The sequence below is a fragment of the Lissotriton vulgaris genome, chromosome 8, assembly GCF_964263255.1.
Source record: "Lissotriton vulgaris chromosome 8, aLisVul1.2, whole genome shotgun sequence".
Lineage (NCBI taxonomy): Eukaryota > Metazoa > Chordata > Amphibia > Caudata > Salamandridae > Lissotriton > Lissotriton vulgaris.
In genome coordinates, this window is record NC_141696.1 from 699,066,845 (window position 1) to 699,082,858 (window position 16,014).

Consider the following 16,014-nt stretch of genomic DNA (forward strand, 5'->3'; position numbering starts at 1 on the left):
TGCGCCCTACACCACTCCACTCTACTCTACGCCACTCTACATCACTCCACCCACTCTATGCCACTCTACTCTACCCCACTCTACTCTACACCACTCTACTTCCCTTCACCTGACTCTATGCCACACCATCCCACTCCACTCTACTCAGTTCTACGCCCCTCTACTCTGTGCCTTTCTAATCCATGCAATTCTACTCTACACCACGCCACACCACTCCTCTCCACTCCATTATATGCCAATCTACATCACTCTACTCCACGCCACCCTCCATCACTCCAATCCAGTCTACACCACCCTACTCCACTCTACCCCACTCCATTCCAGTCACTTCCCTCCCTGCTACTCTATTCCTATTAACGTGTAATTTCACATATCCACTGCTATCGTCTAAGTCACTGAAAGTGAGACATTTCCAAATTTGGGTTGTCCTGTATATTTGTGGGTTGCCATATCTCTGTCTGGACCCACTAAAGAAGTATAAAAATGAACAACACATTACCTTCTCAGACAAATGATATTCCTTCTCTAGATTTCAAACAAAAGATGGCAACCGTGTGGACTCTAAATGAAATATACTGCATTATAAATATTCCTTTATTTACACTTGGCTTTGTCGACAGAGATGCGCATTGTATAGTGTACATATGTATTAAACGTCTTCAGCAGAACTAGGTCTGCAGAATCCCACCCAAATGAGCCTGCCACTTGAGATACTGGGCCCTTTTTACCTCTGCTAAAGTATTTCTCAACCATAACAACTCAGGGTCTATTACTCACGCTCTCGAGAGGTTCTGGACTGGCTTCCGGTACTTCAATTCTGCCCGTCTTCCAGCCTTCATCCCGGCCTCTGCTCTGCTCCCATGCTGGAGAGGTGCTCTGGCCAAGGAACACCCGCAGTTTACCGACTCTTTCTCCAGCGATGCGGTAGGTGAACGTCAAGCAGAATTTGCCTCGTGGCCTGAGGTCGGTGAGTGAAAGCTGGAGGCGACCAACGTCTTTCTTTTGCCCCAGGAAGGATGGCACTGCCATGTAATGTCCCTCAGCTGCAAAAATAAACGCACACTCAGGTCAGTTTTGAATGCAATTAGTGATACTTCTCATCAGATAGTGGTGTATACGTGCAGTTCCCCACATTAAGTCAAAGCAGAGTATGTTTTCTAACTCACAAATATGTATAATTATTTTTTTTATGGGACACGGTAGTTAGGTCGGTCGTGCTTTGAAATGAATGCCCTGTTCAAATAGGCCTCACGTTAAATTTAGCTTTTTCAAGCATATTGCTCACAAATCTCACACAAGATAATGAATTCCTTTTTATTTATGGTTAGACGCTGAGATTAAACCACGTGTCGATTAATTGTATATTTGTGTCTGTGCCGTAACGTTTTCTGCTGGCATTTTCAGTTGTCACCTGTGGCTATTAGTATAACTGTAACCTTAGAACTTCTTACTTGCATATACTTCCGGGGGAAATTCCAGTTGAGTACATGGAAATGATTGCCACTGGATCCAGCTGTTGGCATGTGCTCTTTGACAACCGTTGAACAGCTACGTAGACATTTTCATGATTTGAGTTGCACGTTTGAAAATATTATTGGCTCATAACTGCATCAGTAGGTGCCAGAAGGGTTCTTTTTAAATCCAATAGGAAGTCCCTTGTTTTTTTCACTGAATACATATAAGTACAGTGTTCAAAAGCCCAAACACACGAAAGAATCAATGTAAACCCTTTCCATTGATGAGCTGTACGATGCAGATTTAGCATGTGTGACGATGCATGATGAGGTACATGTGATTGAGTATTCGCTTATGTCCCTGTCTTTTATCATGTTCAAAAGATCTGGACTGTTGCTCAGGCAGCACACATATTCGAATATAGCTTCATGTTGAGCACGCTAATGAGATCGCCAATCTTGTAGCAACTGTAGGGCATATTTACTAAATGGCACAGCGCCGGAAGCAATTCAGCTCAGCCGCGCTGCATCATTTAAAAAAAAAAAAAAGCATTGGAAATGCAATAGGACTCGCATTAGGAAAGTTTGAGCTATTGGTCTTATAAATGAATTTTTTTTATCTATGTGTTATTTTTTAAAATGGCTAAATTAATAGCTTTGTCATTTACAATGGCAATAGTTATAACTTTCGCAAATGTGACACCTATAGCATTTGTAATGCAACATGTTTTGTATTTACGTGACTTAGATGTATTGATATTACAAATAACAATGGCTTTTACTTTTTTAAAATAATTAATACTTAAATAATTTATTTAACTTGTAATGGCAATAGCTTAAACTTTTGTAAATAACTTTTGTGAAGATTATGTTCAGTGTTTTTCATTGTGACGAGAATCCAAGACCAGAAGTAAAATATTAACATCTTTTTGTGATTTGTAATAAAGCGTGAAAGCTTGAAAACAGCTTGAAACATTGAAAGAACATATTTGAACCAGTAATGCTGTGGTTGCACTGAGTGATCCTGTGGTTGCGCTGAGTGATGCTGTGGTTGCGCTGAGTGATGCTGTGGTGGTGCTGAGGGGAGCGGGACGAGAGGAGAGAGGTAAGAGGGTAGAGAGTAGATAGGAGAAGAGAGGTGAGGGAGAATAATAGAGGGGAGAGAGGAGAGTAAGGAGAGGGGAGAGTGAGGAGAGGGTTGAGTGAGGAGAGGGTTGAGTGAGGAGAGGGGAGATGGAGAGGAGAGATGGAGAGGAGAGAGGGGAGTGAGGAGAGAGGGGAGTGAAGAGAGGGGAGTGAAGAGAGGGGAGTGAAGAGAGAGGGTAGTGAGGAGAGAGGGTAGTGAGGAGAGAGGGGAGTGGGGAGAGAGGGGAAAGAGGGGGAGGGGAGAGAGGGATTGGAGAGTGAGGAGAGGGGAGAGTGAGGAGAGGGGAGAGGGGAGTGAGGGGGAGAAAGGGGAGAGTGGTGAGAGGGGAGAGTGGGGATAGTGAGGATAGTGAGGAGAGGGGAGATTGAGGTGAGAGGGAGGTGAGAGAGGGAGGGGAGAGTGGTGAGAGTAAGGAGAGCGGAGAGATAAGAGGGTCCGCGAATCCTTCATTTCAGTTTTTCTGTTGTGGGCAGTGGAGTATCTTTACTCAGTATTGTTTGTGAGAATATTAGAAGCGTTTCTGCGCAGAAGATTTTACGCCTCTGGAGAAACGTCTACCCTTATACATGCGCCGATGTGGGGGTATTTCCTGCCCATTGCATCGGGAAAGGTGATTTAATTCAACCTTAAACTTGCAGTACAACTCCATCCGAGTGGAAATGGGTGGTGTTTGTGAATAACCGGAAACAAGTTACTTTGGGTATGTCTACAAACGTTCATGGTATTCCGGTCCCGAAACGCTCACTCCCCGTCCATGGCAGTGGACTTACTCACAAAAAATCCTCTTGTGTCTAAGTACCCAATTCATAATGCCATTTGCGCTTGTATCACACGTTTACATGCATAAATAGCAGGATTTACGACTGCTAAGCATTCACTAAAGGTCATCTAATGCTTGCAAATTCCGCTACCCTTACCTAGTATCATCTCACATTAAAATCATTAAAATATGACGCTGAAGTTAATCACATGCACGGATGAGGAATGTGCGTTCAATTCTGCTATGAGGAAATGCCAATACAAAACACAGAAAAACTGTAAATGTGAATTAAGCGTGAAGGAGCAAATAGCTTTGAGAATCACCCCCTTCCGCCACCACTGGTCGTTAGTCAGCCGGAATGTTTATGTACAAGATTGGCGTGCATTCCCCTGCAAAACAGTACCATGCGGGCCCCCACTTGAGAATCACAAGGGGGTTTGCTGCAATAAAAGTTGGAAATGTGTGTTCACCTTCACTTGCAATGGCAAAGGATGCTTAAGAACAACGAGAAATAAATATATATGAAGATCTACTGCTTAAGTAGCACACTAAACTACCATTTGGAGGGTGTGGGGTGGAGGGGCGGATTAGTGCAGGAAAGCCTTCATCTGCCTTCTGCATATGCAGGGAACCGACGGCGTCTGCTTTCATAGGCTGTTCGGGGAGTCACTAATCAAAGGTGCTTTATCTCAGATCAGAAGAATGCATCTGAGGCCCCCTGTGACGCTAAATACACTCACCGATGCACACGGAAACAAAGACCACTGAAAAGTTAAATGCCGCACAGATGCGTCTTTGTTCGAGATTAAAATGTTAATTCTGAATGTTCTTCCCCATAAATGCACATTAAAATCATTAAAATATGACGCTGAAGTTAATCACATGCACCGATGGGGAATGTGCATTCAATTCCGCTCTGAGGAAATGCCAATACAAAACACTGAAAAACTGTAAATGTGAATTCCAGAGTTCATAGCATGACTTAATCACAACCATTGTAGGAAGAGAACAAGATAATGCAGGGCGCTGTGCAAAAACAGGATGCATATAGAATTAAACAAACTGTGGTAGAGACCAGACGAAAAATAAAAGTGATAAAACAGGTCTCACGATTATTTGTAAACCATACAAGAATCAGAAATATAGCCTTTTGAGCCAGAAAAGGAAGGAAAAAAAAAAGATGCCATGTTAAAATTAACGCGAGACACGGCCTGGCGGCCGTGTAAAGTGAAAGTACGGCCGGCCTGGGCAGTGAAAGGGGAGGAGGGAGGAGAAATGCGAGTCACGGCAGCAGCAGCCTTTGATGTGCCGGCCAGCCGTGCAGTGAATAATTAGGGGAGGAGAAATGCCGGCTGGGGGAAGCTTGAGATGCCTGAGAAGGCTGGTGGCTTTGATGTGCACGCGCTTTTTGCCAATGCGCTTGCGCATTGAGCTTGTTTTTCTCGGGCACTGCAACAAATCGCCGAGATGGTTAAGCTCTGTTTAAGCCACAATATAGCTCGCCAGCTATGCGCAAGCGCATCAGCAGGCGAGCCCTAACACAGGGGTGCACCGTATTTACGATAATATGGTGCACCCCTGTTTTTCCCTTGCGCAGGCGCTATAAACGCTGACAGCTGCATAGCTTGCACACGACCAAAGCACGCATCCATCCGCAGTCCTTCTTTTGTTATTCCAATTTCGTCTTACACACTGACTCTGAGTGCATGGAGGCAGTGGCTGCTTTTGCAACACATGCACAGTGAAATAGGTGGTGTGTGAAGCAAAGCGTGAAGCAAAGCCAGCAGCTTGTAAAATGCTGCACAATATCCCACTGTCCTGCTGCGCCATTCTCTCTATGTGCCCTTCTTCTGACACCTGGAGGGCTGAAGGTGGTCTTTAGACTCCTGGTGGACATCCCAGATCGATGGTCAAGTCAGCCCAGTACAAGGTACTTAAAAACCTACAAAGACCAATTTACAGGGGCTCACAGAGGAGAAAAAGAAAGCCAGAGGTGTTCTATGTCCCCTGCTGCATGTCACTGGAAGAGAGCTGACAGCTGCCGCTCATGGTAAGGGACTAAAGGAGTTCAGGTCCTTAAACATAAATGGCGTTGGTGCCCACTGGCACCCATTCGCACAAACAACCATTGATCCTGTTCCACAGATCTGTTAGTGCTAGGGAGATAAGATTCTCTCTGACTAGAGCTTTAGGGCATCTCAAAATGCATTTTGTGACATTTGAGGAGTTTTTTTTCACTAAGTATTCTTTGATTGTCGGTGAAATCTCTACCCTGTTTGCTGCAACTTGTAGCTTATACATCCCAAATTTCTAACCCCTGTCTCTTGGTGCGTTGTCTATCCTCTTTATTACTAATTCTACATGGGTACGACCCGGAAATGCTATAAATGAGTCTCCTTTTATTGCTAGTTCCAGCAAACTGGAATATGAAAAATAGGTCTATTCTGGAATAGGTATGGTGAAACATGTGAGTAAAAGTTGAAATCATTTTCTTTTGATGTTACTCACACTAGATATCAGTTAGGCCCATATTTAGTAAAGTGTCTTCACCTTTAAGGACATCCGTTTGCCTTTTGCTAAAATTTCCAGACCTATCAAGATTCCTGTCTACTCCTGGGTTAACATCTCCTCATATTTTCACCTCTTCTTCTCCAAAGACCTGATGTTAAATCAGGAATCTGTCCTTTGCTTCCTTGAGAGTGTGTATAAATATAGAGTGAGGGTCTCACTACCCAATCTGCAGGGTTTTGAAAAAAAAATCACCTGGATCATGTTGGGGATCAAAAGCACTACTCATCTTGTTTTTTTTGTTTCCCATGACCTGTATTTGAGTGTTATAACACCTATATTTAAATTTTCCAAAATCTCCTATGATCGGCAGTGTTTCCTGAAGAAACATCATATTTGCCTATTATTCCTTAAACGTATCCATCAACGTTGTAGAAAAATGCCTGATCACCCCATTTTTTGGACTGAGGCTTCTGATGTTTTGACACTCTGCGACTCTGCCAACCATGGCCCACTGCATGAGCTTTGACACCTAAGACATGTCAAATTTGACTCTGCGCCTAATTGGCAAATTTAACTTACATGTAAGTCCCTAAAACATGGTACAACCTGTACCTAGGGCCTGTAAGTTAAATGTCACTTGTGGACTGCAGCATGCATTGGGCGACCACAGCAGTGACAGTGTAAACATGACTGCAGGCGTGCCACAAGTAACCTAGTTGTGAAGGGCTAAACTGCAATTCGGACCTTTCAAAAGTAAATCCTTTTGACAGGCCAAAGCACTCCTTGTAAATATCAATAAGTACGCTTTAAATGCCCAGAAATCAGGGTGCGGTGTATTCAAAAGCAGGGCATGTACAAGTTTAATGTTAAATATGTTCTTGCAGTGACAAGGCCTTAAAAGCTATTTTCACTGTAGCAGGATGAGCTGTTCCATTGGAAAGCGTTGGGATACGTTATTACATTTAATAAAGTTATCTCAGCCTAGGAACCAACTAGAAAGTTAATTATTGGACTTGTGAACAACTTTTTAACATATTTATTACAAATCCAAATCATTGGTAAAGCCAGATTTGTAATACATTTTTTACAAAGAGTACTTTTAAAAAGTCACCATTACCCTTCCTAATGCCCCTAAAAGTTCTTTGAATTTACCCTTTGTTTCCAGTTGCAATGAGAAAACTGCTCTGGTTCTTTCTTTTAATTCCAATATTCGCTGACCTAATTGGTCGGCATATTGTCTTAAGATGCATCATCTTTTCTCTGTGGATGCCTCCATTTTATGTTTATGGTTTATTTTTCATTCTTAATGTAGATCCTGACTGTAGATCCTGACTTAGGGAGCTATGGTCTTCCTTCGTTAGAAGGCTCTCGCCTTTCTTTCGTGCCACAGTAACACATTTCTGAGGAGTCTCTAGGCCTTGCTGTGCTGAGTTAAGTGTGGGAATGTGTGTACAGTATGCCCTACTGCCTTTCTCTGCTTTCTCATCTGTTTTAATTTCTAAAAGTGTTGCCTCATTAGAACCAGGTTTATTGCAGTTTCTCAGTCTTTTGAACTTCATCACCAGAGGTTGGGCTCCTGGTAAATATTCATCTTTGCAAGTACTCTGGACCTGCAGTATTTTCTGTTATTTAGCATTTCTGGTTCCCCATGTTTCAAGACACTTTCTATTGTTTCCTACTCAGAAGGACATCCATTTCATCTATGGGTCTTCATAAGCAATACCTTGGTTTTATTTCCTGCACCGGTGCTTGCATGTCCAGGATTCCAATTTTAAGCAACCAGGATCTGATTCACAAAGGTAACTTACACTTCTTAGTAAGTGTACATATTGACTGAGTTTCATACATTTGGTATTCACAAACTTCGAGTGTAAGTTGCTGCTAAATAAAACAGTAGTAAGTCCAGCACTACACTATGCCAACCACTGGTACTGCAACAGCCTCTCATTGAACATTATGAAGGTGGGGACTCAAAATAAAAGCCCCATAGGAAATAATGTTACATTAATTTAAGTGATTTAAAATAGTTACAAATATAAATAAAATAAATTAATGTTAAATTATTTATAAAGTGCATATTTATTATGTAACTATAACATATTTTAATAACCTATTTGAAGTTTCAATTCAAAATTATATAATTAATAGTGTTGTAGCATTTTTGAAAAATGTTGTTATACATTTCAAGAAAAGAAATAAAACCAATTAAAACCAATTACATGCGGCCGACACTTTTTTACATAGTTGCTGACAGCGGCTCACTTATACATAGATGGCAACATTTTCAAACTGAGATGTGGAAGATTTTGAAAAAGAAATCAGGGATTTCTTTTCCCCCACTTTGGCTGGTATTGAGGCAGAAGACGTTTTAGGTGGAAGACACAGATCAGAAAGATATTTTTTGGCTTCTAAAATCAGTAGTCTCCACCTTGAAACAGGTTTATTGGTATGTATGCTGCTACATCTTTGCACCTCCCTTTCTGTGTGGGAGCGATTTCCTAGGTCGATCATTGTCAGCAGTCTCCCGGCTTTGTTAGAATTTTGCCTGAACAGCGCTTGTGCAATCTATTGTATTCAGAATAAATCTTAAAAGGGGCTTACATACCACCCCCTTGCTTTTCAATGGTTCCTGTGTTTGCCACTTACTTTTGTATTTGTATTTGTATTTGTATTTTAGACTTGTAGAGCGCCTTATCACCCCGGGGTCTCTAAGCGCTTAACAGGCGAGTGAATACTGGCAGGAAGAAGACAGACTAGATATTACCCCATGCCTCTTGGAAAAGCACGGTTTTTAGCTTTTTCCTAAAAGGCAGGAGTCTGGTTTCTTTGCGCAGATTTTCAGGCAGTTGGTTCCAGGCTTTGGGCATTGTGTGGGAAAATGTCCGACCACCGATAGAGGACCGTTTGATCCTAGGACAGGTCAATAGGGCGGCGTTGGCCGAGCGTAAGTTCCTGTTGGGGGCATATGGGACAAGGCGTTTTTTTATGTATTTCGGGGCTTGCCCATATAAGGCTTTCTGCGTGATGCATAGGCCTTTGAACTTGGCTCGTTGGTTCACTGGCAACCAGTGTAGCTCCCGAAGGAGGGGGGTGGCCGGTGTCCTTCTTGGTTTATTGTATATAAGTCTGGCCGCGTCATTCATGACGATCTGAAGTCTTTTGGTGAGTTTTTTCGGAATACCGAAATACATGGCGTTGCCATAATCCAGTCGGGCTAGAATTAAAGCTGACACTGCTCTTCTGAGGGTGTCTGCCTTTAGGATGGGAGCTAGTTTGCGCAGTTGTCTCAGGAGGCCTACACAGGTGCCCACCACCGCCGAGACCTGGGCTGACATAGTGAGATTTGTGTCGATGATTATGCCAAGGCTTTTTACTTCTGTTGCCGGTACTGGGGGGTTGCCTAATTCTGAGGGCCAAAGGAGGTCGCACCAGGGGCTTGATGAAGTTGTGATGGCAAGAACCTCCGTCTTGTCCGGGTTGATCTTTAAGAAGTTTGCCGTCATCCAGTTGACGGTAAATTTTAGAATATTCTTCAATTTTTGATCAGCCATAGGGGAATTGCCTATCTGAATGATGATCTGGGTGTCGTCAGCATAATTGTATATATTACAGTCCATCTGATTCAGAGATGCAATGAGGGGCTGCAGATACGTGTTAAACATCAAGGGGGACAAGGCAGAGCCCTGAGGGACGCCGCATGTAATTTTAGCGGCCTCTGACACCAGGTCATCCAGTTGTACTTTCTGGACCCGTCCACCGAGGAACGAGGACAGCCAGGCGTGGGCCGTGCCCTTGATGCCAAACTTCCCCAACCGCGACAGAAGGAGGTCATGATTGACCGTATCAAATGCCGCAGAGAGGTCGAGTAGCACCAGGGCACAGGGATCTTTATTATCTGTTTTAAGACGCAGGTCATCTAGCACAGATAGCATGACTAATTCCATGCTATTGTAGGCTCTAAACCCCGCTTGGTTGGGTTCGAGTAGTGCGTTACTCTCGAGGTGGTGTGAGAGGGCGGACAGCACATGATGTTCCAGTATTTTAGCTAAAAAAGGCAGTTGAGATATGGGTCTGTAATTCTTTAGAATCTTGGTGTCAGCACCGGCCTTTTTTAGCAGGGGGATCAGTCTCGCCTCCTTAAGAATGGAGGGGACTAGTCCCGAGGTAAGGGAACCATTTAGGAGCGATAAAATATCCTCCTCCAGACCTGGCCATGCTTGTTTAAATATCTGAGGGGGGCAAGGGTCCGCCGGAGAACCTGATTTAACTTGGTTCATCACTTTTTTCAAGGAGTCCTTGGTAAGTAGGGGTAGGGGGGTTAATGGCTCAGTGAATGTGGGGGGAGAGTTAGCGGAATTAGCGGGCAGTCAAATCTAGGGGTGCTTTCGATTTCTATCAGGAGGTCAGATATCTTAGAAGTAAAGAAGGATTGAAATTTATGGCAGTCTTCTTGCGTAAAAGAAGGCTTCTTTTTCCTCAGTTCAGTAAGGAAAATTTCCTTCTGGGGGTTAGGTGCTGTGGCAATTCTGCTCTCGTAGAACACACTTTTCCTAGTTCTAATGGCTTGTTTATACAAGGCGAGTTTTTCCTTATATAAGGTTTGGCAATTAAGATCATACCCCTTTCGCCAGCCTCTCTCGCACTGTCGCAGGGCCCGTTTTAGGAGTCTCAAGTCGTCATTGAACCAAGGGGCGCCTTTGCCTTTTTCCCTGATTTTTATCTTACGTGCTGGGGCCACCACCTCTATCGCAGATTCCAATTTTTGCGATAGCTTTTGACTGGCCCTCTCTAGGTCATCTTCAGGTAGTCTGTTTAGGTGGGAAGGTTGCTGTAAAGTTGATAGCAAAGTATCCGGATTAATGGAGTTCCATCTTCTCACCACCCGCCATTTATCGGATGAGATGCTTTCTTGTCTTGGAAAGGCTAAGCTACCCTGTAAAAGGTAGTGATCCAACCAAATGCAGGGCAATGAAGTGACTGGGCACAGGGCAGGAACAGAGGTCCATATCAGGTCCAAAGTATGGCCCTTCATGTGTGTTGGGCCTGTCACTATCTGGGTTAATTCTAGTGCGGTCATAGCGTCTTCGAGCTGTTTGGACATAATGTCTCTAATGGGCTCCTCCCAGTGGAGGTTAACATCGCCCATCACCACGAGACCCTCATATCTCGTACGGAGGTCGTGGACCAAACCCAAGAAAGGTTCAAGAAATGTTGGGGGAGTTTTAGGCGGGCGATATACGATGATTATCGTGAGGCAATTGGTGGGAGAGTAGAGCTTGACGCCTAGGATGTCAGCTCCCTCAATGCATTCAGCACAGATAGTTTCTGCTTTAAAGACATTTTTATATAGCAGCGCTACTCCCCCCCCTTTTCTGCCATCTTTTCTGTTATGAGAGATAGCACCAAAGTTGGGTGGGAGGGCGGCCACTAGGTCAGGCGTGGAAGAGTCATCCAGCCATGTCTCTGTGACTCCTAGTATATCTGTGTTCCCCTCCTGGAGCAGGGAGAACACCTCCAGATTATGTTTTTGGAGCGAACAAGTGTTCAGCAAACTGACGCTCAATGACGTTACCGTTGCTCTCCTTCTTCTCTGATCGAGTTTTTTTTTTTGGGCTGGTTCAGCTGCGGGCTTCAGTATGTTCTCCCGCCTCAGAATCTGCTGTGTATGTTGGCTAATGGAGTAAGTAGCGCTATTAAGCGCAATCAGGTTTTCCCTGGAATAACACGGCGCTGAGCCAAGGGTCATGGCCCCTGGTCCCGGCCGTTCGCGGACGGGCGCAGACGGGCGCAGACGGGCTTGCCTTTGGCGCGCCGCCGGCGCCCCCGCTGCGCCCGTCCGCTGCGCTGCCTGTATAAGGGTTCCATTTTATGCACACAAGTGCGGGAGGGTGGGCGTGGCTAAGCGCTTGCTTCCTAGCCCCCCAGCCTTCTCCTCACCTAAGATGGCCGCCGCTAGTAGTCCTACCTCGAGGTCAGTGACCAGGGAGCAGGGATAGCTTAAGATAGAAAAAAAGCAAGTAGTTTTTGAAGGGCAGGTCCCGGCTTTCCGCGTCAGGACACTGCAGAAAAGAGCGTTTAGGCAAAGGGTAGGTGCTGTGCAAAGTAGCAAAATCACAGTGCAAAACACGCAAGTATATTAAAAGATGCAACAAGTATTTTTAAAATTGTTAAAAGGAACAAACGCTTTCGCGCACAGACGTAGCACTCACTCGCAATCAGTGAGGGCAAATGAAGAGATCGGTTCTTTTATGCACACGAGGGCGGGAGCGTGGGCGTGGCTAAGCGCTTGCTTCCTAGCCCCCCAGCCTTCGCCTCACCTAAGATGGCCGCCGCTAGTAGTCCTACCTCGAGGTCAGTGACCAGGGAGCAGGGATAGCTTAAGATAGAAAAAAAGCAAGTAGTTTTTGAAGGGCAGGTCCCGGCTTTCCGCCTCAGGACACTGCAGAAAAGAGCGTTTCGGCAAAGGGTAGGTGCTGTGCAAAGTAGCAAAATCACAGTGCAAAACACGCAAGTATATTAAAAGATGCAACAAGTATTTTTAAAATTGTTAAAAGGAACAAACGCTTTCGCGCACAGACGTAGCACTCACTCGCAATCAGTGAGGGCAAATGAAGAGATCGGTTCTTTTATGCACACGAGGGCGGGAGGGTGGGCGTGGCTAAGCGCTTGCTTCCTAGCCCCCCAGCCTTCTCCTCACCTAAGATGGCCGCCGCTAGTAGTCCTACCTCGAGGTCAGTGACCAGGGAGCAGGGATAGCTTAAGATAGAAAAAAAGCAAGTAGTTTTTGAAGGGCAGGTCCCGGCTTTCCGCCTCAGGACACTGCAGAAAAGAGCGTTTAGGCAAAGGGTAGGTGCTGTGAAAAGTAGCAAAATCACAGTGCAAAACACGCAAGTATATTAAAAGATGCAACAAGTATTTTTAAAATTGTTAAAAGGAACAAACGCTTTCGCGCACAGACGTAGCACTCACTCGCAATCAGTGAGGGCAAATGAAGAGATCGGTTCTTTTATGCACACGAGGGCGGGAGGGTGGGCGTGGCTAAGCGCTTGCTTCCTAGCCCCCCAGCCTTCTCCTCACCTAAGATGGCCGCCGCTAGTAGTCCTACCTCGAGGTCAGTGACCAGGGAGCAGGGATAGCTTAAGATAGAAAAAAAGCAAGTAGTTTTTGAAGGGCAGGTCCCGGCTTTCCGCCTCAGGACACTGCAGAAAAGAGCGTTTAGGCAAAGGGTAGGTGCTGTGCAAAGTAGCAAAATCACAGTGCAAAACACGCAAGTATATTAAAAGATGCAACAAGTATTTTTAAAATTGTTAAAAGGAACAAACGCTTTCGCGCACAGACGTAGCACTCACTCGCAATCAGTGAGGGCAAATGAAGAGATCGGTTCTTTTATGCACACGAGGGCGGGAGGGTGGGCGTGGCTAAGCGCTTGCTTCCTAGCCCCCCAGCCTTCTCCTCACCTAAGATGGCCGCCGCTAGTAGTCCTACCTCGAGGTCAGTGACCAGGGAGCAGGGATAGCTTAAGATAGAAAAAAAGCAAGTAGTTTTTGAAGGGCAGGTCCCGGCTTTCCGCCTCAGGACACTGCAGAAAAGAGCGTTTAGGCAAAGGGTAGGTGCTGTGCAAAGTAGCAAAATCACAGTGCAAAACACGCAAGTATATTAAAAGATGCAACAAGTATTTTTAAAATTGTTAAAAGGAACAAACGCTTTCGCGCACAGACGTAGCACTCACTCGCAATCAGTGAGGGCAAATGAAGAGATCGGTTCTTTTATGCACACGAGGGCGGGAGGGTGGGCGTGGCTAAGCGCTTGCTTCCTAGCCCCCCAGCCTTCGCCTCACCTAAGATGGCCGCCGCTAGTAGTCCTACCTCGAGGTCAGTGACCAGGGAGCAGGGATAGCTTAAGATAGAAAAAAAGCAAGTAGTTTTTGAAGGGCAGGTCCCGGCTTTCCGCCTCAGGACACTGCAGAAAAGAGCGTTTCGGCAAAGGGTAGGTGCTGTGCAAAGTAGCAAAATCACAGTGCAAAACACGCAAGTATATTAAAAGATGCAACAAGTATTTTTAAAATTGTTAAAAGGAACAAACGCTTTCGCGCACAGACGTAGCACTCACTCGCAATCAGTGAGGGCAAATGAAGAGATCGGTTCTTTTATGCACACGAGGGCGGGAGGGTGGGCGTGGCTAAGCGCTTGCTTCCTAGCCCCCCAGCCTTCTCCTCACCTAAGATGGCCGCCGCTAGTAGTCCTACCTCGAGGTCAGTGACCAGGGAGCAGGGATAGCTTAAGATAGAAAAAAAGCAAGTAGTTTTTGAAGGGCAGGTCCCGGCTTTCCGCCTCAGGACACTGCAGAAAAGAGCGTTTAGGCAAAGGGTAGGTGCTGTGAAAAGTAGCAAAATCACAGTGCAAAACACGCAAGTATATTAAAAGATGCAACAAGTATTTTTAAAATTGTTAAAAGGAACAAACGCTTTCGCGCACAGACGTAGCACTCACTCGCAATCAGTGAGGGCAAATGAAGAGATCGGTTCTTTTATGCACACGAGGGCGGGAGGGTGGGCGTGGCTAAGCGCTTGCTTCCTAGCCCCCCAGCCTTCTCCTCACCTAAGATGGCCGCCGCTAGTAGTCCTACCTCGAGGTCAGTGACCAGGGAGCAGGGATAGCTTAAGATAGAAAAAAAGCAAGTAGTTTTTGAAGGGCAGGTCCCGGCTTTCCGCCTCAGGACACTGCAGAAAAGAGCGTTTAGGCAAAGGGTAGGTGCTGTGCAAAGTAGCAAAATCACAGTGCAAAGCACGCAAGTATATTAAAAGATGCAACAAGTATTTTTAAAATTGTTAAAAGGAACAAACGCTTTCGCGCACAGACGTAGCACTCACTCGCAATCAGTGAGGGCAAATGAAGAGATCGGTTCTTTTATGCACACGAGGGCGGGAGGGTGGGCGTGGCTAAGCGCTTGCTTCCTAGCCCCCCAGCCTTCTCCTCACCTAAGATGGCCGCCGCTAGTAGTCCTACCTCGAGGTCAGTGACCAGGGAGCAGGGATAGCTTAAGATAGAAAAAAAGCAAGTAGTTTTTGAAGGGCAGGTCCCGGCTTTCCGCCTCAGGACACTGCAGAAAAGAGCGTTTAGGCAAAGGGTAGGTGCTGTGCAAAGTAGCAAAATCACAGTGCAAAACACGCAAGTATATTAAAAGATGCAACAAGTATTTTTAAAATTGTTAAAAGGAACAAACGCTTTCGCGCACAGACGTAGCACTCACTCGCAATCAGTGAGGGCAAATGAAGAGATCGGTTCTTTTATACACACGAGGGCGGGAGGGTGGGCGTGGCTAAGCGCTTGCTTCCTAGCCCCCCAGCCTTCTCCTCACCTAAGATGGCCGCCGCTAGTAGTCCTACCTCGAAGTCAGTGACCAGGGAGCAGGGATAGCTTAAGATAGAAAAAAAGCAAGTAGTTTTTGAAGGGCAGGTCCCGGCTTTCCGCCTCAGGACACTGCAGAAAAGAGCGTTTAGGCAAAGGGTAGGTGCTGTGCAAAGTAGCAAAATCACAGTGCAAAACACGCAAGTATATTAAAAGATGCAACAAGTATTTTTAAAATTGTTAAAAGGAACAAACGCTTTCGCGCACAGACGTAGCACTCACTCGCAATCAGTGAGGGCAAATGAAGAGATCGGTTCTTTTATGCACACGAGGGCGGGAGGGTGGGCGTGGCTAAGCGCTTGCTTCCTAGCCCTTCAGCCTTCTCCTCACCTAAGATGGCCGCCACTAGTAGTCCTACCTCGAGGTCAGTGACCAGGGAGCAGGGATAGCTTAAGATAGAAAAAAAGCAAGTAGTTTTTGAAGGGCAGGTCCCGGCTTTCCGCCTCAGGACACTGCAGAAAAGAGCGTTTAGGCAAAGGGTAGGTGCTGTGCAAAGTAGCAAAATCACAGTGCAAAACACGCAAGTATATTAAAAGATGCAACAAGTATTTTTAAAATTGTTAAAAGGAACAAACGCTTTCGCGCACAGACGTAGCACTCACTCGCAATCAGTGAGGGCAAATGAAGAGATCGGTTCTTTTATGCACACGAGGGCGGGAGGGTGGGCGTGGCTAAGCGCTTGCTTCCTAGCCCCCCAGCCTTCTCCTCACCTAAGATGGCCGCCGCTAGTAGTCC

The 16,014-nt window shown here is 45.6% G+C and overlaps 1 protein-coding gene across 1 annotated transcript in view; it reads right to left on the minus strand.

Annotated features, from left to right (window-relative positions):
- Positions 1-16,014, minus strand: part of EGFL6 (EGF like domain multiple 6) — a 433,277-nt gene that overhangs the window by 41,344 nt on the left and 375,919 nt on the right. The window contains exon 11 of the mRNA XM_086934569.1: positions 778-1,043. Coding sequence (XP_086790695.1) covers positions 778-1,043 — 266 coding nt within the window. The remainder of the gene's footprint in view (positions 1-777; positions 1,044-16,014) is intronic.